We start from the raw sequence: 23,336 nt of genomic DNA on the forward strand, positions 1-23,336 counted from the left end.
AAAAGATAACTCAAACAAACCATATTAAAAAAGAAGTACCACAATATGTTATTTTGCCTTGTTTTGTAAGTAAACCAGTAATGGTAAAGCAAACCCTTTTAATCCTATATTATACCACATTGTAGTACTGATTCTACCCACACGAACTTGTTTCTTTCTTCTTTCCTTAATTAATCCTACCAAAGATCGAGTCTTGAAACCCTTGTTCACTCGAAACATTAACAACCAAGCTTTTCAATGGCAGAGGCAGAGGTTGCCCCAAGAAAGAGACTCATAATTAAGCTTCGTTTGCCGCGTTCAAGAACAGTGTCATCTGAAGAATGCACACTAAAGCATGATGCTGATACTGAAAAGCGTGGACCAGAATTTATGGCTTCTGATTCATGCGGCGAGAAGAGGAAGAAAGATCAGCATTGCACCACTACTGAATACTCGTGTAATGTAGTGGGAAAGAGCCATGCAGAAGGTTCTAGAACCTTGTCAATTGATGCACAGTGCAAACAGAAGAAGGACGATGATGGTGCTGATTCTCTCGGAGGCAGAAAGAGAAGAAAGTTGGCAACTTCTGAAATTTTTGTTTCCACAAAATCTTCTGTGCAAGAACACCACAATGCATGTTCAAGAGTCCCAAGAACCGGTTCTAAGGTGCTTGACTCGAAGAACACGAAGAAGGAAGAGGAAGAACATCACAATGCATGTTCAAGAATCCCAAGAACCGGTTCGAAGAAGGAAGAGGAGATGAAGGTTGTTCTGAATGAGCAGAGAATGGATCGTTACCAAAAGATGCAGTGTTGGGTGATCTTGAAGCGCTTCATGGTTGGAAGAGATGGCTGGGCTTTCAATAAGACTGTGGATCCCAAGAAGTCAGGGATTGTTGGTAACAAATGTGAGAGTGTGTTGTTGAAGCCAATAGGGTTTGAGGATATAGAGTCAAAGCTGCACAAATTCGTGTATTCAGGGCCTCATGAATTTGCAAAGGATATGAGGCTTTTGTTTTCTTATGGATTCATGTACCCTCAAAGGGATCAGATTCATAGAATTGCAAGGAGATTCAGTGAGAGCTTTGAAATTACTTGGAAGGCTTTGACGGAAAAGTGGTCCACTGAAGAGAGGAGAAGGAACAAGATCTTCAAAAGGGGAAGAATGAATAATAAAGCGGTGCACCAAAAGTTTTAGTACAAAGCTCTGAAACTGTTATCAAAGGAAGAAGCAGAAAGTGGAAGAAGGCCACGTAGGCATCATCGTGTTGGATTCAATTCTTTTGCCAAGTACTATATTATTCTTAGTTTCTTACGACAATTTTTTTTTACCAGTGTTTCTCAAACAAACTTGAGCCAACTACTTTTTTTTTAATTCATCTTAAGTGTGATAAAACTGTAAAATCCGTACGCTTGATTTTTAGGGTTAATTTTTTTGGATATTGGATAAAAATGAGCGTAATCCTTTAATACTGGAAATTATGGTGTTTTACAAAATTATGGGGCTATAGAATTCGCAGAGTGCGAATTGTCAGATTAATGCTTTTTTAATTTATAAAGACAATACACAGACTGCGTATTATATTATTTTAATATTAAATTACAATACACAGTCTGCGTATTGTAAATACACAATCTACGTATTGTCAGTACAATACGTGTTCTGCGTATTGTGCTTACACAGAGCAGCGCCCCCATAACACTGTAAAACTCTATTTTTTACAACATTAATGTAAAACTCTCTCCACTCTTCCATATTAAAATAAAAAATCCGATTTTTAGCTTCAGTCAAATTTTGACTTATTCATATTTGTCACACTGATGTATATTTTAATTTCTTCTGTTAATAATATTTTAATTGTTCTTATTTTTATGTTAATTTCTATTCAATAATCACTTTTTAGGTTTATTTGTCTTTATGTCATTAACTCCTCCCATGACAAAAGCATATTGTTCTCCTTAGTGTTCTCCTAATTTTCTGCAAGCGCTTAAAAATTGTCTCGATTCGTATAATACTATTTATTTACTTAATTTGCCGAAGCATATCATATGTTTTCCAAATTAAAGTTACTTTGATGTTTAACTAGGCTCGCCATTATTTATTTACTTAATAGCTTCTCTTGTTCTTTTTAAGATAGAACATGATGTTTAATTTGAATACTAATTTCAGAATAAACGTGTAAATAATGTAAAGAAAGTAACAATAAAAAAAATATTACATTCAAATGTTGATACAACTGCAGAGTAGCCCTATATATATAATATATGGGCTATACATGTGTTCAAAACAAACATGATATATTGAGCATTGAATATATAATCATCATCCAAGGTACACAGCACATGCATTAAGCTAGTACTACTTGGAGGATAGAAAATACTGTCTGAATAATAGTGAGAATAAAGAGAAAAATTCCAGCAATTAAAGCTACTGTCTTCCATGGAGTGTTGCAGTAATCAAGTTTCAAAGTGGCAACTTTTTTGTTCCAAGGATGATTACAGAAATCATTCAACTTCTCAAACATGCAGAAATATTGAACATTAAAATTCATATGAAGGAGAAGCTGCTAGCTAGGTGTCCTAAACTTGTGCATTGAAAGTGATTTCTCTGGATTCGAATTGCATAAAAAATACAGAATAACATCGCATGTTCCATCAGCTTGAACTGTGTAGTAGTTGACTTGTTCATGAACTTGGTCAACTCTTGTTTCTAGTTTCTTAGTCAGAATATGTCCTTGATGATCCATTGTAATTGTATGTGTGTTTGTAGCGCTTACAAACACAGATGGCTGCAAAAGTTATCCTGATTTTATTACTTTTATATTGCATCATGCAAAAGTTGTATTTAATCCTCACTAATAAATAGATTGTTTTTTAAGAAATCTGTAACTTGGCTTTTCCCCCATGTGATTAATCACAGTTTTTAAAACATTTCTTTCTCCCTTTTATATGACCATTTCTTGTGTTGGAAGAAAGCAAAATTCAGTGATTCAGTAGTTCACCTGGCCTCCAAGTTTGGCTTACACTATTTTTGGCTTACACTATTTCTTTGTATGAATTATTGTCTCAACTATCAATCATCTATAATAAATTCATATTTTTCTCACATCCAAGAAATTAAATTCTCATTGAACATGCTTGAATAACAAACATTTCAATTAATATAGTAACTAATGTACTCCTTGGAGGATAGAAAACACTGTTTGAATAACAGCGAGAATAAGTAGAAAAATTCCAGCAATTGAAGCTACCGTCTTACAGGAATAAAAGGGCAAACTATTCATATAAAAGGGCAAACTATTCCGTAGTTGCTTCAATAAACCCTCCATTGATTCAATCTTTTGACTGAGTTTTTAGCAATGGTAAGTTGCTGCCCAGAGGACTCTGAAATACCAAAATCACTGATTAAGGCATTGATCTTTTCCTGTGAATCTGCAACTGCTTCCTCCAACGAAGTTAATGTCGGTTCCATCGTCGATTTGTGCAAGCTTTTGTTTACCAGCTTCGGTGATGGACAAAATCCCCTATTGTGGACACTATCATCTCTGCTGTGCTTAGGAGAGAAAATCTTGTCAATGCCTTCACTTCCTGCATGCCCATGAAATCAACTTCAGATTTGCACAGAAAAGGAAGGTGTTGAGCCTCATTACTGGTTAAAACCACCTCTATCTGCATAGTAAAATCTTAATCACACACAATGATCATAAAGAGAGAGACAATGACATCATGATTAAATATGGAATTCCCATTACCGGTTGCTTAACAGTGAAGGTTCGATTTTCCACTCCCCAATTAGCCATTTCAACTTCAACGTTATCCTCCCTTGATACCAAACCCAGCTGAAGACAAATTCCCGTAGCAGTACCGTTAACTTTTTTAGCACCATTTGCAATTGATTTTGACAAATGAATCTCTTTCGGTCTCTGCGGCTTCATGATCTGCATCCCTTGGATTCCAACCTGTAAGAGGTACGACAGAACACACCATAATAACAGGAAAGACAATGACAAATTGCACAGAGATATCATCAATTAGTATCTGAGTTTCAGTTTATTTTTAAGACTTCCAGTGCAAGTAAACAATTGTTGACAACCCTATCAACACAGCCACCACCAAACCTTATCTCAGTGTGTAAGGTCGATTGCATGGACTAAGCTAGTGTCTTCTTATGGACCATGTCTTATCGTAAAAATCTAAATTCATCTAAATGCTTTTTCATGTAGGTGTGCTTGGTCTCCCCCTATCTTTGACTATTAAGCTACCCTCAACCTAATCTAATCTACTTACTAGAACTTCCACTAACCAAACTTTTTCTCACATGTCTAGCTGTGCCATAAATTTTTTCTCTTTAAACTTGAGTGGTAGATTTTTATCACAAATAACACTCATAGCATCACTCAGCTTCTTCCATTTCACTTTAATTTCCCATGTCGTGCTTTATTGCAAACCTCTACACTGCTAGTTCCAGGACAGAAGAGTTAGGAAATCAATAACTAGTGTAAAAAAGTTATTGAATCTTATTGACATGGATAGATGATTTAAGTCATAGTAAAAGAAATAATTCTAAATTGATTTTTGAAAAGAGTATGTCACACAGAACAAACAAAAATTGCAGCCACTGACTCGACATCCAAGCAACCATAGATTGAATTTAGTACTCCGTTATATCATAATTTTAGTATACCAATGGCACAAATTCAATTTAGAAATAAACTAGCCAGATTTCTCAATGTGATTTAAGCAAGACTAATTAAATCATTAACTGCAGATCTATCTGGATATGCTGTCAGATAAAATTAATTGAAAAAAAAAATACTATATTCTTGAAAGCATCAAGAAATCCTTAATTCCAAAAGAAGGTTTATCAAATATTTACAAAGACCAAAAAAGAAACTTCCAATATATGTAAGGACTAAATATTGCAGAGTTTAGACTTACAATGATCAAAGTTTAGAACTAACACTCGTAGCATCAAATATGTAAGGACTAAATATTGGAAAAGCCTGCTAACAAACGCCAAGAAATTTTTTTTGAGGGACTAAAACCAAAACACCCTATATTAATTTAAATACTTATAGATTAGTTTGTATATAGTTTCCACTCAACTTAAAGTCCTATTAACACCGATAAACAATATGAAAGACCCATGAGCAAAACAAGATTAGTTAATTACTTAATCCTTTCAATAGTAGTTATTCGGGCAGAGCATATAACACAAACCTTAAACATAGACCTGCAATGGTAATCCTGGTCAAACTACTGTCATTTTCTCCCTCCGAAAGACTTGTCTGCAAGGAAAATATATAAACAATTAATTGTTCCCCAGCGGATGCCAGAAATATTATGGCACATCAAAGGACCAATAGACACAGCAACTTGCCAATGCAGAGAGAACTAGATAAACATTTTTCATTAATGTATTTAAAATCAGCAAATGCTGAATAAGATCATCCAAGATAAACATGTAGAGGGAGTTTCTCATCTTTGGGATTTGAATACTGAGATAATAACTAAAGATTTTCAGCCTCATCAAGCCAAATTCAAATGCATTTTCCAAATTTACTGTGTAATACTTCCAGTATAAATTGCATGAACATGCAAGACAAATATGCCCTTAGCTCTATAGTCAGCTTGCTTTTCAAATATGAAGGCAAGGGTTTATGTTTATGTACCTCTAGATCAACAAAAATATTGTAATCATAACTCAAAATGATTCAACGGTGGATACACCCTTCCATTCTCCTTTTAGAGGAACTTTTTCTAGTTGATTATATTGTACCTACTAGATATAAGAGTAATGTAGACTCGATCATGAAGAATAATGTCAGAATATCTCAGAAAAAATTCAATATATCCTGCATATTTAATGTATCTCACGATAATCTTCAGAATATAATATGGAATGTCATTAAGGAAGGATTTTGTTACTTGTCATTTGCCAATTGTACTATGTGTATTACTTTAATTAGGGTTAGAAATTTTATTTTGCATACAGATTTTAGCTCGTACTCATAAGACTACACCAGCACCTGATTTTTGTTTTAACTTTTAAACACTTACATCATTCTATGCATGTTATAAATCCTCCTTTCCCTATACATATTCTATGGCATCAACAGGTGACGCAAACTGTACCAGGAAGGGAAGAATGATTCACAAATAAAGACAGAAAAAAGAATATAATCAAGGAAATCACCCAAGAGAGAAAAAGGGACTGCATTAATAGTTCAAGCTGGAACTCTGCAAATTAATGGCAATTGTATGATCATTTTTGTATGCCATGGAACGAAAGAGCATAGAATTTGGACCGAGACAGTGGCAGCAACTTCCACGGCTACATCGCAGATGTAATCGTAACATCAACAGCTCCAACAGTTCCATGACAGCACCAATACCAATACTGGAGATAATTTCCAGCAGAAACCCAACAAAAGTTGAGCGATAGTACTAAAACGGAGACATATATTATTGCAATTAAAACAAGAGCATGTAAGAAAAGAACAAAATGCAGCAGAGTAAAGGTGGAAGCATTACAGTTTCACAAATGGAGTCAGAATAGGGGAAAATGGTACTGATTCAGAGACAAGAATGAAGGGGGTGTGGGGCTGAACAAGACCAAAACAGGGACTGAGATGGTTCATTAGTAGTGACGTCGGTGATGACAACAGCAGACGCGACGATGGTGAACGGCTCCTCCATCGCGACCCTCTCTTCCTCCCTTCTCTGGCCAGCTCAAACTCTCCTTCATTCAGCAATGACGGCGGCCCCCAACAGAGACAGCGGCGGCCTCAACGGCAATGGCTTGTCCGTGACGGAGGCGGCCCTCCCTTCTTCCCTCGTCGCGGTTCTTCCTCCTCCGTGAACCCCATTCTCTCTCTAAGAAGCTCCCTCATTCACTCTCTCAAGCTTAGCAACAGCTCCCTTCGACGATGACCCAGGCAACCACAGCGACGATGGATGCTTCAGCGACGGCAACAAGGCACGGCGCGCCTCCTTCTCTTTCTCTCTCTGGCGTCTTGGTTCTCCTCTCTGTTTCTTTTTCATTCTTTCATTCTCAGGGTTTGGGAAAAAGAGGAGTAAGGGTATTGTAGGAATTTTACAATTATCTTCTCTTAAACTTATTGGTATCTCTTCCTTTTTCGTGTTCTTCGAGTCAAGCAACTTAAACTGGTTCTTGAAATTCTTCAACATACATTGTGGTGTTTTTGTACAGAAGATTTTTTGGAAAGAGAAACTTCAGAAGTTGCCAACTTTCTTCTCTTTGTGCCTCCGCGAGAATCAGCACCATCATCGTCCTTCTTCTGTTCGCACTGTGCATCAGTTGACAAGGTTCTACAACCTTCTGCGTCAGTTGAATACTCGTGTAATGTAGTGGAAAAGAGCCATGCAAAGGTTGTAGAACCTTGTCAACTGATGCACAACTGATGCACAGTGCAAACAGAAGAAGGACGATGACGGTGCTGATTCTCGCGGGAGGCAGAAAGAGAAGAAAGTTGGCAACTTCTGAAGTTTCTGTTTCCACAAAATCTTCTGCGCAAGAACACCACAATGCATGTTCAAGAATCCCAAGAACCGGTTCTAAGGTGCTTGACTCGAAGAACACGAAGAAGGAAGAGGAAGAACATCACAATGCATGTTCAAGAATCCCAAGAACCGGTTCGAAGAAGGAAGAGGAGATGAAGGTTGTTCTGAATGAGCAGAGAATGGATCGTTACCAAAAGATGCAGTGTTGGGTGATCTTGAAGCGCTTCGTGGTTGGAAGAGATGGCTGGGCTTTCAATAAGACTGTGGATCCCAAGAAGTTAGGGATTGTTGGTAACAAATGTGAGAGTGTGTTGTTGAAGCCAATAGGGTTTGAGGATATAGAGTCAAAGCTGCACAAATTCGTGTATTCAGGGCCTCATGAATTTGCAAACGATATGAGGCTTTTGTTTTCTTATGGATTCATGTACCCTCAAAGGGATCAGATTCAGTGAGAGCTTTGAAATTACTTGGAAGGTTGACGGAAAAGTGGTCAACTGAAGAGAGGAAAAGGAACAAGATCTTCAAAAGGGGAAGAAGCAGAAAGTGGAAGAAGGCCACGTAGGCATCAACGTGTTGGATTCAACTCTTTTGCTAAGTACTATATTATTTTTTCGACAATTTTCTTTACCAATGTTTCTCAAACAAATTCGAGCCAACTACTTTCTTTTTTAATTCATCTTAGTGTGATGAAACTGTGAAATCCGTCCGCTTGGTTTTTAGCTTCAGTCAAATTTTGGCTTACTCATATTTGTTACACTTGATGTATGTTTTAATTTCTTCTGTTAATAATATTCTAATTGTTACACTTTTTATGGTAATTCCTTCAATGAACTCCAAGATAAAAGTGATTCTGGAATTCTCTGCTTGCAAGGGTTGCATACATGGCTATAAATCCATTCAAATAAAGAATGATATAGAAAACAATGAAGTAATTCAGATACATAATAATAACAATGACATTCAAATAAGTGATGTTTCAGATATGAAATGAAATCAAGGCTGAATAGGGTGACTCACTTAACAACTGCATAAGAAGGATTAACAGTCTTTAACTCAATTATGACAAAAATAAGCAGAAAGGCACCAATTTAATGAATAAGAGTGGCATGGAAGGAGGGAGTAACAAAGTCAGAACCATGATGATGGTGTTACTATGATAGCACTTAGCACCAGAATTCGTGTTTAGGTAAGAGTGGTTGAAATCATAGCAAACATAAACATAAGGGATGAGTTGTGCAGAAAATGGAAAAATATGTTTGTATTGTGAATCAGAATTATTATGTGTCTCAAGTACAACATATATAAGCTATGCTAAATGAAAGGTGAGTCAGCTTGCTAACTCCAAGACTAGTCACAACAGAATAACTGATAACTAACTAGATAACTTGCTGATCAACTACTAACATTTTCTGCAGTATTTGTTTGATCTGTTTCATGGTTTTCTTGATTCTTATGCATATTTACTCTGTTATAATTAAATGGAGAAAAAGTGAGGAAAAAGAGGAGACCCAGATAAATCTCCTCAAATGCGGCCAAGATGGAACTTGTAGTTAAATACTACTGTTTTTTTAATACATTAGTGTATATATTTAGATACATCGATTGGCAAACTTTCCAAGAAACTGAAAACAGCTATAGACGTATGCAATCGCTTGAAGAACAAATAACAGCAGAAGAGAGCTTGAGAAAACAAAACAGATGCAACAACTCTATACTAATTTGAATATACCTCTATTATTATTGTATATGAAAGAAAGGTGTACACAAAAGTGATTCTTTTCATTTAAGCTAATCCAAAAGACTACAAGCTATTTATACATATGCTGCTGCACTATTATGCAGACCAATTGTGCCCATCAAACATAGGTTTGTGCGATAAAAATATCGAAACTCCAAATTTTTGTTGACTTCTTAATAAAATTCTCAAATTACTCCCACTCTTTATCTTCAATCTCAATATCATCACCATCTCTTTTTTTCCAAATCTCAAATTTTCATATTCGATTTTGTAAAAATTTGAGATTTGAAGAAGAGACAATGATAAAGTTGTGGTTGAAAATAAAGAATGTGGATGATTTGAGAATTTTATTAAAAAGTTAACAAAAATTTAAAGTTTGAGTACTTTTATCATACTACGAAACCGTGAGAATATAACATTAGTTTTTTTTCTTCGACGAATATTTTATTAGTGTTCGTAAAATTAATAGGTACAAATGATTTTTTTTTATTTTAATAGTTGATTTTATAATGGTCGATTTTAGCATATAATTAGCCCTGACTGATTTTTAAATTAGACAAAAAGGCATCAATAGGCAAGTGGAATAATTAAGGGGGCAAGGCTACGCACAATTTGTCTTTGACGGTGTAAAGGCAAGGAATAAAAAAAAAGCATTAGATTTGCTCTCACCTCCTTTTTCTTCATTCCCTCCTTCATGACCCTTCTTTCCTTCTCTTTTTTGTTTTTTAATTTTTTCAACCTTAGCTTCTAAGTCTGCTCTCCTCCTTCTCCAATCTCTCCCTCAAATATTCTCTCTCCTTTCTTTGCATTCTTTCCCTTCCCTTCTTCAATGGCAAGTGCAAATGCAATCCACATCAAACACCAAAAACTAGCACCAGAAAAAAACCAAGATGACCCCAACAACAAGTTCTATTACCATTTTCTCTACAAAGCAGCCTTAGTTGCAATCTTCTTCGTTATCCTTCCTATGTTTCCTTCACAAGCTCCTGACTTCATCAACCAATCTCTGGTAATCATCTTTGTTGCACTAAATATTCATGTTTTTCATATATGCCATACTGTTATCTATCTTATCCTTCCTGGTTTGTTTTAGATATAATTAATAAAATCTTCGTGTTCATATGTCTTATTTGGCACTCAGAATTGGTATTTTTGTACGTGCAACGTAGGTAACAAGAAACTGGGAACTCCTTCACATACTGTTTGTTGGTATTGCAATCTCTTATGGCCTCTTCAGCCGTAAGAATGATGAGAAGGTGGAAAAAGAGAACCATGGAACCAAGTTCGATAACGCGCAGACGCTTGTTTCGAGGTTCCTTCAGGTGTCTTCGTTCTTCGAGGACGAAGCTGAAATAATCCCTTCTTCTTCTTCTGATGAAAGCGCCACCACCACCACCACCACTACCAGCAGCAACAAAGTGCAAACTTGGAACAATCAACACTACAGGAAGGAGCCTGTGGTGGTTGTGGCAAATCAGCAACAACCAGCACAACATCGCTCTAATTTCGAAAGCAAGGGTGGTGGTGGTGGCAGTGGCAGCTTCGCAAGTGGTGAAGGCTCGAGAATTATTGGTGAGAAGCTATGATAAAGAAAGAATTCATTTTTGAAACTCAAAAGAGGCGAAAACAAAGACACAAACTTGTTTCCGGGTTTTTTCGTCCTAGAAACAGATTAAACACAGCTTTTACCTTCTTAAATTTGTGATTATTCTTTGGCTTCGTTAGTACAGTAGAATTATTGTATTTGAAGAAAATCTCATACTCTAAACTATTCAAACTGTGATGTTGATGGTGTGATTATTATTTGACTTCGTTCTTACAGTAGCATTATTATATTTAATAATGATATTAACTTTGTAGGTGAGAAGCCTCTGCTTTTGCCGGTTCGAAGCTTGAAGTCTCGTTTATGTGATGATCCACATGTTGACGATGCTGATGAAATTGCTAAACCTGTTAATGGAACAACAACAAGCTCTGTGTGTCTTAATAGATCAAATTCTAATAACAAGAAAATAGGGTCCAAAAGATTCTCACCAAGTAATTCAATGAAGACTAGAAATGGTGAACTTGAAGGTCCCGGTAGTCCAAGAATTGTGGAAAACATGAAGGACAGTAATGTTGTGCTTCCATCTCCAATTCCATGGAGATCAAGGTCAGGGAAAGAAATTGAAACCCCAACAGCTCAGAATCCTTCTTCAATGGAGGAATCTGAGTTCAACAAGGTGGAATCAAGATCAGTGATGAGGTCCCAAACTTATTCACGTTCATCAAGAACAAGTCCCGTTTCATCTGCAGAGTCAGTTGCAAAGAACTCTGAGAAGGTGATGAGGAAGGTGGTGTTCTGCAAGTCTTGTCCTCCTCCGCCGCCTCCACCGCCGCCCATGTTCCAAAAATCAGTCTCTATGAAACCATTCAGGTACGGTTCTTCATTCAATCGAAGCGGTAGTTCCTTTGATAAGGAATTGAAGAGGAGCTTCACAAGTGAAGGGAGAAGAACTTTTATTGCTGATAATAATAATAATAATAATAATAATAAGAATATGGGTTCTTTCTCAAAGAGCAAAGAGGTCAAAGAACAATTTGACGATCAAGAACCAAGAAGAAAGAATAACAAAACAGGTATGGGATATGAAAATAAGATGTCTTTTAGAACTGACAAATTCATGCCAGAGGCAAAAGCTCCAACAATGGAATTAGCAGAGGAAGAAGAAGAGGAGAAAGAAGAAAGCTTCCTAGAGAAGGGGATGATGGAAAATGATCATTATGATGACGAGGACGAAGACGATGATAAGTCCTCAGAATATGAAGATGAAGATGTTGCTAGAGAAGCAAGGATGATGCAGAAAGAGAAAGTGGAAAATCTACCACCACATGTTGAAGAAGCTTCAAAGACTGAAGAAGAAGAAAGTGCAGCACCTTCTTGTGACGTAGATAAGAAAGCTGATGAGTTCATAGCCAAGTTTAGGGAGCAAATAAGGCTTCAGAGAATCGAGTCCATCAAGAGGAGTACAAGAACTACTAGGAAATCTTCAAGGTAAAGTTAAAAAAATATCTTGAAGATCCTTATTATATAATATGAGTTATGAGATGTTATTAAAAAGAGTGGATGTTTTGTTTCCACAGTTTTATTAAGCTTGTAATTTAATTTGGATTTGGATTCTTCTCCTATTTACCAACTCCCAACAAATTTTCAACTCAAAATCACGACATCTAAATGAGTAGAAAAAAATTATGTCATTTGAAACATAACTTATTAGCTCATTTATGTTTATTAATAATTAGAAATAATAACGAAATAATTTTTTTATTAATGGTGACCTCATAAATATTTTATTAATATGAATCAACAAATTTTTTGTTCTCTTTTTGTAAAAGTTAGAAAAATCGTGTCTTAATTTAATTAATTTATTTGATGCTAATCGATTACTAAAAAATGAGTGGTGTCAAAAATCGATTGTGAATATAACACAATCGATTGAATAAGAAAATTCAATCGATTAAAAGCACAATAAATTAAATTTTGCAGAATTTTTTTTATTCAATCCATTAAAAGTGTAACACATCGTACAATCAATTAAAAATATAACACAATAGAAAAATATGAGTATACTTCTTTAGTTATTTTTTTATGACTTTTTAAATAGATATTTTTTATTTTTTGGCTCTAAAATTTTTCTCAGTTTTATGCATAGTTATAAAAATCGAACCGCACTAACCAGTTCGAATAAAAAATCGATGAACTGGATTCTAATTTGGTTTGGTTTATTCTTTAGACTATTTAAAAAAGAAAATCGATATGAACCGATAAGAACCGATCAAAATCGACAAGAATCGGTGCAAATCGGTCTAACCAAATCGGTCTAACCAAATCGGTCTGCTTCCACTTGCCACTTGTCAAATATTAATTATATACCATTAAGAATCTATGAGCAAAAGCAGTTTTCACTTGCCACTCAGCCTTTGCGCTTCCTATTATTATATGTGACAAATATTAATTATATAGTATACATAAATATCTAATTTAATTTAATTTTTATTTTCCTATTTTTCAAATTAATTATATTTTAATTATATACCATTATTAATATGAATATAAATTTCACTAAAATTTTATTAATTCACTTGATCTATACTATGATTAAGGTTATTTGTTTTAATATTATTAGTGTTAAAATTTACTGATATTATAGTTAGATGATAGGTTTTGTGAATTAATTTTTTTTTATTGTGTCAAATTTAAGATACTATTGTAGTATTACTGATAAATTTTATAGTTTTTTTTATATTAATTATTTTTAGAAGTTGAGACTTGATTCTTCATAAAATGTTAATAAAGATGTGTATTTCAAATTTTAATTTGATGTTTTTAACTATTTTATATTTAATATTTACGTGAGACCGGTTTTATCGGTTCAACCAGTGATTTATCAGTTGAACTAATAAACTAATAAACCAATAACTTGACCGATTCGATCACCGGTTCAGTTATAACCACTATGGTTTTATGTATTATATAAGTACCTTGGTTTAAAAAAAATCATATTTTTATTATGAAGTAATATCATTTTCATTTATTATTTCAACAACTATGTCATATAAATATTATGTCTTGTTAATTACATTTTATTTAAAATAATTAAATTATTTAAAAAAATTATTTCTAATTTTTTTATTTGTTTGCATTCTATTTATATATTTGCATTCCTTTCTCCACAAATTCTCTTGGTGTTTTTAATTTAGTATTAAAGTTATATTTTAAGATAAATATTAAATATTTAAATAATTTATTTTTATATATTTTAAATTAAATATTAATTTTTATTTTTTGTTAACAAATTAAGAATTAGTTTAGATTGATTTTAAAAAAATACTTATTTTTTCATTTTTTTTAAAGATTTTCTTTAATAGATAAAGCTTATTTTATATTTAAATAGCTTTTTTAAAAAGACTTTTTAAATATTAATAATACTTTTTTAATAAAAATATTTTTTTAAAGATATATCCAAATAGATTTAAAAATGAATAAAAATACTTAAATTTTATTTTAAAAAATTTGTACCCAAAAAAATAATTCAAACCGGCACTAAGTACCAAACTTTAGAATGAAAGTAATGTGATTAAGTATAATTTAATTATATGTGATTAAAAAATAATTGAATATTATGTACAGTAAAAAATTGATATTATTAAAAGATAAAATTAAAATTTATTTCTATGTATCGTTTTTGTCCCCAACGTTTTCGTCTCTCAATTTTGTCCCGCCGTCAATTCTGTTAATGGATTCCTAACGGCAGGACAACATTGAGTCAATTTTGAAATGTTAGGGACTTATATAGGACAATTGAAATGTTAGGGACAACTTTAAAACTTACCCCAAACGTTGAGAACAAAAACGATACTTTACTCTTCTTCTTAATAGGTATAAAATTTAATTAAAATCTAATTCTTTCTCCTCTCTTTTCATACTCAATACTCATTCTTATACTTATTATATAAATCAGCATCTACTTCATACATTTTTGTTATCTTCTCTCACATAACTTCATACCTCTTTTCCTTTCTCTCTCTCCATTCTTGCTAAGTTTTTGCACAACTAAAATTTAGTTGATGGTTTCAGTGGCTAAGAGAAGGGGGGAGTTGAATCTTAGCCCCACTTTTTGCTTCTGAACACTTGCTAGTCTTAGTAATACTTTCTGGAGACTTTTTGATTTTTGTCTCGTCCCTAGCCACGAGACTTTTATTTTTGTCTCGTCACTTGGCACGAGACATTTTTCCAGTTTTAGCTCCTGTGTAGTAGAAACAGAAATGGAATAGAAGAGAGAGAAAATTACACCCAGATATATCCTGGTTCAGCTGCTAAGTGCAGTGCAGCCTACATCCAGTCTCCATCACAATAATGATAGAATTTCCACTATAATCTTCTTGATTAGAGACTGTAAAGTGCTAACCCAACTTACAAGGGGATTCTCACAGAATCATGAAACACAACATAGATGAACAAAAGAACTCTAAGGACATTTATGGCTTTTTCTTTTAACTTTGCACTCTCTGCCTTTTTCTGCTCTATGGCTTTTTCATACAAACCTCACTGTTTGCCTTTTTCCATGAGACTCAAGACATGACAAAGTTAAACAGAAAAATTATAAAACAGAATACATTGAAGAAGAAAAAAACTGTTAGCTCAGGTAGCTTTGAGAACCCTGTGCCTTGCACTCTCACACTGTCTCCTTGAATCAAACCGTGACTGTTCACCCCTTTTATAGAGAGGAGAAGCCTTCACAGTTGAAACAAAAACCAAGCTTAACTTTTTTTCCTTCACACATAACCGGTTCAGCCAGAGAGAGAGAAGAGGTAACTCATGCAAAATCCAACATGCAAATACCTCTAGTTCCTCTTTGGTCATCAGACTTCATCAATCCGAGCGCTCCATCCTTGGCTTGCTCTCCAAGATGGATTTCTGGCCCTTGATGCTTCATGATGATGATGGCTTCATCTGCTCCAATCTCTGCATCTTCCATCACGTAGCCACCCTAGCTACCTTCTGTGGTGGTTGAGTAGAATCAGAGACAAGCCATGCCTCCAAGAATCTTTACCTTGCTGGCCGAATCTCCTTAGCTTCTACCTTTTTTGGTATGAAGAAGCCAAGATCTTATCACCATATCTTATCATTCATGGTTGAAGATCTCAGCCACAGCATACTTTATATTTTTTATGTTTTCTTTCCATCATCATGATGGTCTTTAGACGCGTTTTTCTTTCCTTTTGGTAGCTTAAAGTAGCTTCCATGGCTTCCTGGATATTGACCGAAGGAAAGAAAAAAATGAGAGAGAAAAGATAGAGAAAGAAGAAAAGCAATTAAGTGAATCAAATTAATTGAAATGGGATTGCTTTTACTTCCCTTGTAGATTAGCGTGCAGCATTGATGTTTTTCAATCAAATCAATGACACTTTCTCTCTCATAGTTTCCATGCATGTATTCATTTTACTTTAATGATATTTGAGTTCCATCACATGCTTGAAATGGGTTCCGTTGGAAAGCATAAGGCAAATGATAACATTTGCTTTCCTGATGAATTGTATTCGGATCATGCATGAGTAACATTCATCAAAATTAAAATTTGGGCTTGGTAGCAACAACATTTGATCTAGCCCAATTAAATATCACAGTAATTCAGCCACTTAATATATGAAATATCAAGCAAGGGCTGATATGCATATTTTGATTTGGGCCTGCAACATTTGTTTTATTTTTCGGCCCAATACAAAACCTGTATCACAAAATTATTAATTAAGCAAATATGAACTAAGATCAAATTAATAATTTTGTAAATAATGTTTGTTCATCATCAAATTCAATTAGAGTTTTCCAAACTCATCAATCTCCCCCTTGATGACAAACATTATTAAAAATTGAAATGGAAAGAAATTTAAAGATTAGAGTATAGGATACTCCCTTTGAATATTTGAATTTCTCCCCCTTTCTGAATGTCACATGGCTCCCCCTTAATGTATGCTATTTTACCAAGGGAAGCACTAACCTGTAACATTTTAATCAAGCTTCAAGTAGCAATGTTATTTAGCATATCCATTACATGATGCTAAATACTTGATTTATGAATAGAATTGAATGATATACAAAACTCATTTGTTATCAATAATTTGATTTTCTGCTCAATCTATGATCAACCAAAAAATCTTTCAAAAAATAAATTGCTGTTTAAAATATTTTCCATTTAAATCAGAGCATGTTTAAAATATTTTCCATTCAAATCAGAGCAACATACTTATGGTAAGAAAATATTTTTAATCACAACATGATCACAGCAATTTTCAACATTTATTTTCATACCCAATGCTTAAAGGAACTGCCAAAAATAAAGTATTCAGCAAGCATGTTTACCAAGATGAATCAGAAATTTCCTATTCCACTAGTAGCAAGCATGTTTATCAAGATAAAATCATCACAAGAATACATGTTAATAACTAATTAACAACCAGGCAGCCACATGATCAAATGCATCACAATTATAATCAATCAAGCATTATGCATTATCAAGCATCAGGTGTATCCTTTTTAACAAGGGTGATCATGAATTCTCAAAAGAGAATTTCATCCCCTGTTTTCCAGTTTCAATTTGGTGTATCCTTTTTAACAAGGGTGATCATGAATTCTCAAAAGAGAATTTCATCCCCTGTTTTCCATTTTCAATTTTGAGCACTTTCTCCCCCTTTTGTCATCAGAGGGGCACCTGCAAAAAGAGTGTGACGTAGAAAACATAATATGCAAATTATAACTAAGCAAAATAGAGTATCACAGAGTATCACAAAGTATCAAACCCAACAAAACATAATATCAGATTGAGCCTACTTAAGCCAATATCCTAAACTAAACAGAGAACTAATCATCAGATAGATGAAGGTCAGATTCCTCAGCCCCGTCCTCACTTGCATCTCCCAATTCTTTCTCCAAATTTTCTAACATCAAACTGACCCTGTCCTTGCATCTCATCCAAGCTCTTTCACTTTCATACGCCAGTTTGCGTGTCGCCTTGTGAGATTGGAACATGAATTCTGCCATGGTTGAAAATTCGGTAAAAAAATTTTTGATGGACTCGGTTGCTTTGGATGACTCAGGTCAGCTCTCATAGTCACTCTTCAAAGCCATGGATTTTTTGCTCTTGGTTCCTTTAGTAGCTCCACCACCTTTGACCATTGACACTTTGTTTTCTACTGCCTCATTCAAAAGATCAACTTTAAAAAATTCAAAGATACTTGTTAAGAATATACCATAAGGCAGATTTGCCTTTTTGGTGCTTCTTACCGAGTCCCACATATGACGGATCATAAGATAACCGAAAGAAATAGGAGTAGAGGTAACAAGTGCAAATAAGATGAGGGAGTCAGAATATGTTACTCTATTGTGAGAGCCACTTTGAGGAGTCAAGATGTGGGTGATGATCCTGTGAAGCAATGAATTAGTGGTACCAAGGGCCTTGTGGGTAGGAGCATTTCCATCTAAACCTGAGAAATGCTCACATATGTGTTAAAGAACAACCCTATAGGTGACGCCGACTTGTGAGTCCCACCTTTCGGCCATGTATGCTCTCGGCCCTTTTTCTTTATATCCCAAGGTCGTCCCAATAGTGGCAGTGTCAAGAGTGATGTGAACTTTCTTCACATATGAGTGGATGGTGCCATCAATGAGTCTCATGTTGACATAAAATTGTCAGACTAAGCCAGGGTAAACTGGTTTTTGAATGTGAAGTAATGGAGTCCATTGAAGCAATTCAAACAGAGGAGATACATTTATTCCTTTGTTGGAGAGATTGTCAAGGTTGACAAGGTAGGTTGGACAGAGATGTCGCCTTTCCAGAACTTCTTTGTGAAATTCATATGAGGCGCAGGAGTTGAATCTGGCAAGGTTATAGTGGGAATGTGTTTTATTGAACTTGTTCTTGAATTCCATGGATTCCAAGTTGGTAGGTTCGGAGGTGTCGTTCAGCACAAAATCGTCTGTCTTCTGAGTACTCTTTCCAGGAGTGGCCTTCTTGGGTGATGAATGCGGTGGTGATGAAATGGAGGATGTTTGTGATTCCTCTTCTTCTTCCACAGGTTCCTTTCCCTTTTTCCTTCTTGAAGAAGTTTTCTTGGCTATGACTTTTCTTCTCATGGTGTCTGTGTGTTTGGAGGGAGGTGAGGGTGATGATGAGGTTGTGGAATGAATGTGTATATGTGTATGAGATTGGGGTGTGGACGGTTTTTGAGAGAGAAGAATCCGTTCACTTTTCCTAGGGGCGGTTTTCTTTTTCATGGTAGTGAAAATGGAGGAGTGAAATATGAGAAGGTTGGGTAGGAACCGAATGGAGTGAGGGAGGTGGGAAGATAGGGAAGCGTTAAATGTGGATTGGAGAGAGAAGGTGGAGGAAGTTAATAACCATTAAGAGCACGGTTAATAACCATGGGTTTCCAAGAATTTGAAAAAGTGGTTTCCTTAAATCAAGAGATTAGTTGAAAGGAAAGATTTGATATGTATGCTTCTTTCAACTAGATTTGATAAGACCACAAAAGGATTTTGATTTTCAAAAAAATGATGAACTAACAAAACGGTCAAGGTGGGGTCAAAGAGATTTAGTGTGGCCCATGAAAATTAATTTTTGCGTAGCCTCCCCCTAGATCAGATCCCTTCCTTCATTCTTATTTTTATCTCGTCCATTCCTACGAGACAAAACAGAGCAGAATCAGAATTTCACAAATTATCAACAGAAACAAGATCAATCATTTCCAAGCTTTTTCTTAATAAATAGAAATTGTCTTCACAGAGGGGTTTTGTAAAAATGTCAGCAAGTTGATCTTCAGATTTTACAAATTGAATATCAATAGTATCCTTTTGCACATGTTCTCTAATAAAATGATTTTTGATCTCAATGTGCTTTGTTCTTGAGTGCAAAACAAGATTTTTTGAAATATTTATAGCACTCATGTTATCACAAAACAATGGTATACTATTGATCTTTAATTTGTAATCTTCCAACTGCGTTTTTAACCAAATTAATTGTGAGCAACATGCAGAAGCGGATATGTATTCAGCTTCAGCTATGGATAGAGCTATTGCGGCTTGTTTTTTGCTTGACCACATGTTGAATGAGCTTCCAAGGAAGCAACACATGTCAGAGGTGCTCCTTCTATCCACTCTATCTCCCGCATAATCTGTATCACAAAATCCTACTGCACAAAATTTATCAGATTTAGGATACCACAAGCCATAATCACATGTTCCCTTAATGTATCTAATGATGCGTTTAACGGCTGAAAGATGGGATTCCTTTGGGTGAGATTGAAACTTTGAATATACACTCACACTTTGAATAATATCCGGTCTAGAGGAGGTAAGATACATTAGTGAACCGATCATTCCTCTATACCGTGTTTCATCCACATCTTCCCCATCATCATCCTTTTCAAGTTTAGTGTTTGGATGCATTGGTGTTCCCATAGGTTTAAAGTTTTCTAAGCCAAACTTTTTGATAAGTTCTTTTGCATACTTTCCTTGGTGAATAAATGTACCACTAGGAGTTTGTTTAATTTGGAGGCCAAGAAAGAAAGTAAGCTCTCCCATTAAACTCATATCAAACTCACTAGTCATGAGTTTTCCAAGCTCTTCACACAAGGATTCATTGGCCAATCCAAACACAATGTCATCTACATAAACTTGAACTAGGAGAATATCATCATTAGATGCTTTAATAAATAAAGTTGTGTCCGTGGTACCCCTTTGAAATTGATTTTCTAATAGGAAGGCACTAAGCATTTCATACCAAGCTCTTGGAGCTTGCCTAAGGCCATAAAGAGCCTTTGAAAGTTTGAAAACATGATTTGGAAAATCTTTATGTTCAAAACCGGGGGGTTGAGCCACATACACTTCTCTATCAATAAATCCATTAAGAAAAGCACATTTAACATCTATTTGAAATATTTTGAAACCCTTATGGGCAGCATAGGTAAGAAGCAACCTAATTGCTTCCATTCTAGCTACCAGAGCAAAAGACTCATCAAAATCTATACCATCTTCTTGATCATAACCTTGGGCCACTAATCTAGCCTTGTTACGAACAACTTGTCCATCCTCATCAAGTTTATTTTTAAAAACCCACTTAGTACCCGTAACTTTCTTACCATCCGGATGAGGTACTAGTGTCCAAACCTCATTCTTGTCAAATTGAGCAAGCTCCTCTTGCATGGATTTCACCCATGATGGATCTTCAAGAGCTTGTTTGACATTGTTGGGCTCCATTTGTGACAAGAGTGCAAGATTGCTTGGTTCGGATTGCCTTTTGGTTGAGGATCTTGTTGTCACACCTTGAGAGGGATCACCAATGATGAAGTCATGAGGATAACCCATCATGGACTTCCATTCTCTAGGCTTCCTTGGTGTTGAGCTTTGATGAGTTTCTGTTGGTCTCACTGTTTCAGTTTCTCGTGCTGGCTCAGGAGACAAAATGGAAATGTCTCCTCCAATCTGACGAGACAAAATTGGACTGGCAGATTCTTCATTTTGGGCAAACTTGGGGTTTTCTTTACTTGTTCCAGCTTCTTCACCATCTGAATCATTATCTATCACAGTACTGGGAATTAAATTAGAATCATAAAAAGTAACATGTATGGATTCCTCTATGGTTCTATGTTCTTTGAGCTAAATCCTATAGGCCTTGCTAGTGGTGGAGTATCCAACAAACATTCCTTCATAAGATTTTGGATCAAACTTGCCAAGATTTTCTTTGTTGTTAAGCACAAAATATTTACATCCAAAAACATGAAAATACTTAAGATTTAGAGGGGTTCCTTTCTATAATTCATAAGGAGTTCTTTTCAACCCTTTTCTGATTATTGTCCTGTTCAAAATATAGTATGTTGTATTTACAGTTTCAGCCCATAGAAATTTAGGAACTTCATTCTCACATAACATAGCCCTAGTCATTTCTTGAAGGCTTCTATTCCTTCTTTCAACAACCCCATTTTGTTGAGGTGTTCTAGGGCATGAAAAATTATGAGTAATTCCAAAGTCATCACAGAATTTTTCAAAGTTTTGGTTTTCAAATTCTTTTTCGTGGTCACTTCTCAAATGAGTCACTTTTAAATCTTTTTCATTTTGAATTTTCTTGCAAAGGGTTGAGAAAGCATAAAAAGCATCATTTTTATGAGCAAGAACAAGTACCCAACCAAATCTAGAGTAATCATCCACCACCACTAAACCATAGTGTTTACCTCCTAAACTTTGAGTTATTGTTGGACCAAAAAGATCAATGTGTAACATCTCTAATGGCCTTTTGGTTGAAATTTTATCTTTTGGTTTAAAAGAGGATTTAACTTGTTTGCCTAATTGACAAGCATCACAAGTAAGATCCTTATCAAATTTGATTTTAGGAATTCCTCTAACCAGATTTTTCTTTACTAGCTTAGAAATTTGGTACATGCTAGCATGACCCAACTTTCTATGCCATTGCCATTTTTCAGATTCAAGAGATGTAAAACATGTTACATTTTGTTCTTTCAAGTCCTCAAGAGTTAATCCATACACATTGTTGCATCTTTTAGCTTCAAAAAGAATATCCCCAGTTTTTTCACAAACAACCAAATACACAAACTTTCTAAAAATAACTTCAAATCCTAAATCACACAATTGGCTTACACTAAGTAAATTATGTTTCAAACCATTTACAAGAAGAACATCATTTATACAAGATGAAAAGCTTTTACCAACTTTTTCAACGGCCACTATCATTCCTTTACCATCATCACCGAAAGTGACAAGTCCTCCATCATATTCATCAAGCTTTATGAAGAATGTTGTTTTTTCGATCATATGCCTAGAGCATCCGCTGTCCATGTACCGCACATTTTCCTTCCTCTTGGATGCTAGGCATACCTACAAAATGAGCTCAAGTGACCTTAGGTATCCAAATCTTCTTGGATCCTTTCACGTTAAACCATCTCCTATGTTCCAAATCATTGTAATAAAAAATAACTTTGTAAACTTTATCACCTATCATTCTTTCACCAAAAAAACACTGAACAGGAAAATGACCGTTTCGGTTGCATAGCCTACAAAACCTTGGAGTTACTGTTTTGTTAAACTAGGTGGGATCTTGAAACCTTGTGTCATTAGAGGAAGAAGCTCTATTTTTAAAAGAAGGTTTCTTATCAGATTTATAAAACCCCAAACCAGCTTTATCAAAGAGTGATTTTTGACTAGCCAAAATTTGATTTAAATTTTCAGAACTTTGAGTAAACTTGGCTAAGTCATTTTCAAGACTTTTAACCCTTTTTAACAACTCTTCATTTTCCTTGAAACAGTTTGCATATGCAACTACCGAATGACCACTTTCGCAACTTCTAAGTTGAGCTTTCAACAGCTTATTTTCTTCCATAAGATCACAAGTAGTTTCGGCCTCCCTTAGTTTTTCTTTGAGAAAATTATTTTCGGCTTTAAGAATGATAATTTGTTGTTCAAGATCTTGACTATCAACCAGAAAATATCTTATTTTTTCAGAAAGGTGATCTATCATGAGATGAAGGTCTTTAGTGTCAGGGTTTTGAAA

General features: G+C 34.9%; 2 protein-coding genes across 7 annotated transcripts; one reads left to right on the plus strand and one right to left on the minus strand.

Annotated features, from left to right (window-relative positions):
- Positions 1-3,075: 3,075 nt before the first annotated feature.
- LOC112701997 (uncharacterized) lies at positions 3,076-7,208 on the minus strand. Of its 6 annotated transcripts, XM_072198973.1 has the most exons (5): positions 6,513-7,036; positions 6,175-6,425; positions 5,199-5,266; positions 3,731-3,937; positions 3,076-3,647 (listed from the first exon to the last, which is right to left on the minus strand). In XM_072198973.1, exons 3-5 carry the CDS (start codon positions 5,205-5,207, stop codon positions 3,474-3,476), a joined length of 390 nt encoding a protein of 129 aa, XP_072055074.1. In that variant the 5' UTR covers positions 5,208-5,266; positions 6,175-6,425; positions 6,513-7,036; the 3' UTR covers positions 3,076-3,473. The 6 variants fall into 6 exon arrangements, with proteins under 6 accessions (XP_072055074.1, XP_072055075.1, XP_025608617.1 ...); XM_072198974.1 differs by lacking the exon at positions 6,175-6,425 and having other exon boundaries at positions 3,076-3,566; positions 6,513-7,208; XM_025752832.3 differs by lacking the exon at positions 6,175-6,425 and having other exon boundaries at positions 6,513-7,124.
- A 2,722-nt stretch (positions 7,209-9,930) lies between these two features.
- Positions 9,931-12,441, plus strand: LOC112701998 (uncharacterized). The gene is made up of 3 exons (XM_025752838.3): positions 9,931-10,249; positions 10,410-10,812; positions 11,101-12,441. Exons 1-3 carry the CDS (start codon positions 10,070-10,072, stop codon positions 12,276-12,278), a joined length of 1,761 nt encoding a protein of 586 aa, XP_025608623.1. The 5' UTR covers positions 9,931-10,069; the 3' UTR covers positions 12,279-12,441.
- Positions 12,442-23,336: the final 10,895 nt, after the last annotated feature.

This window comes from Arachis hypogaea, chromosome 7, assembly GCF_003086295.3.
Source record: "Arachis hypogaea cultivar Tifrunner chromosome 7, arahy.Tifrunner.gnm2.J5K5, whole genome shotgun sequence".
Taxonomy (NCBI): Eukaryota; Viridiplantae; Streptophyta; class Magnoliopsida; order Fabales; family Fabaceae; genus Arachis; species Arachis hypogaea.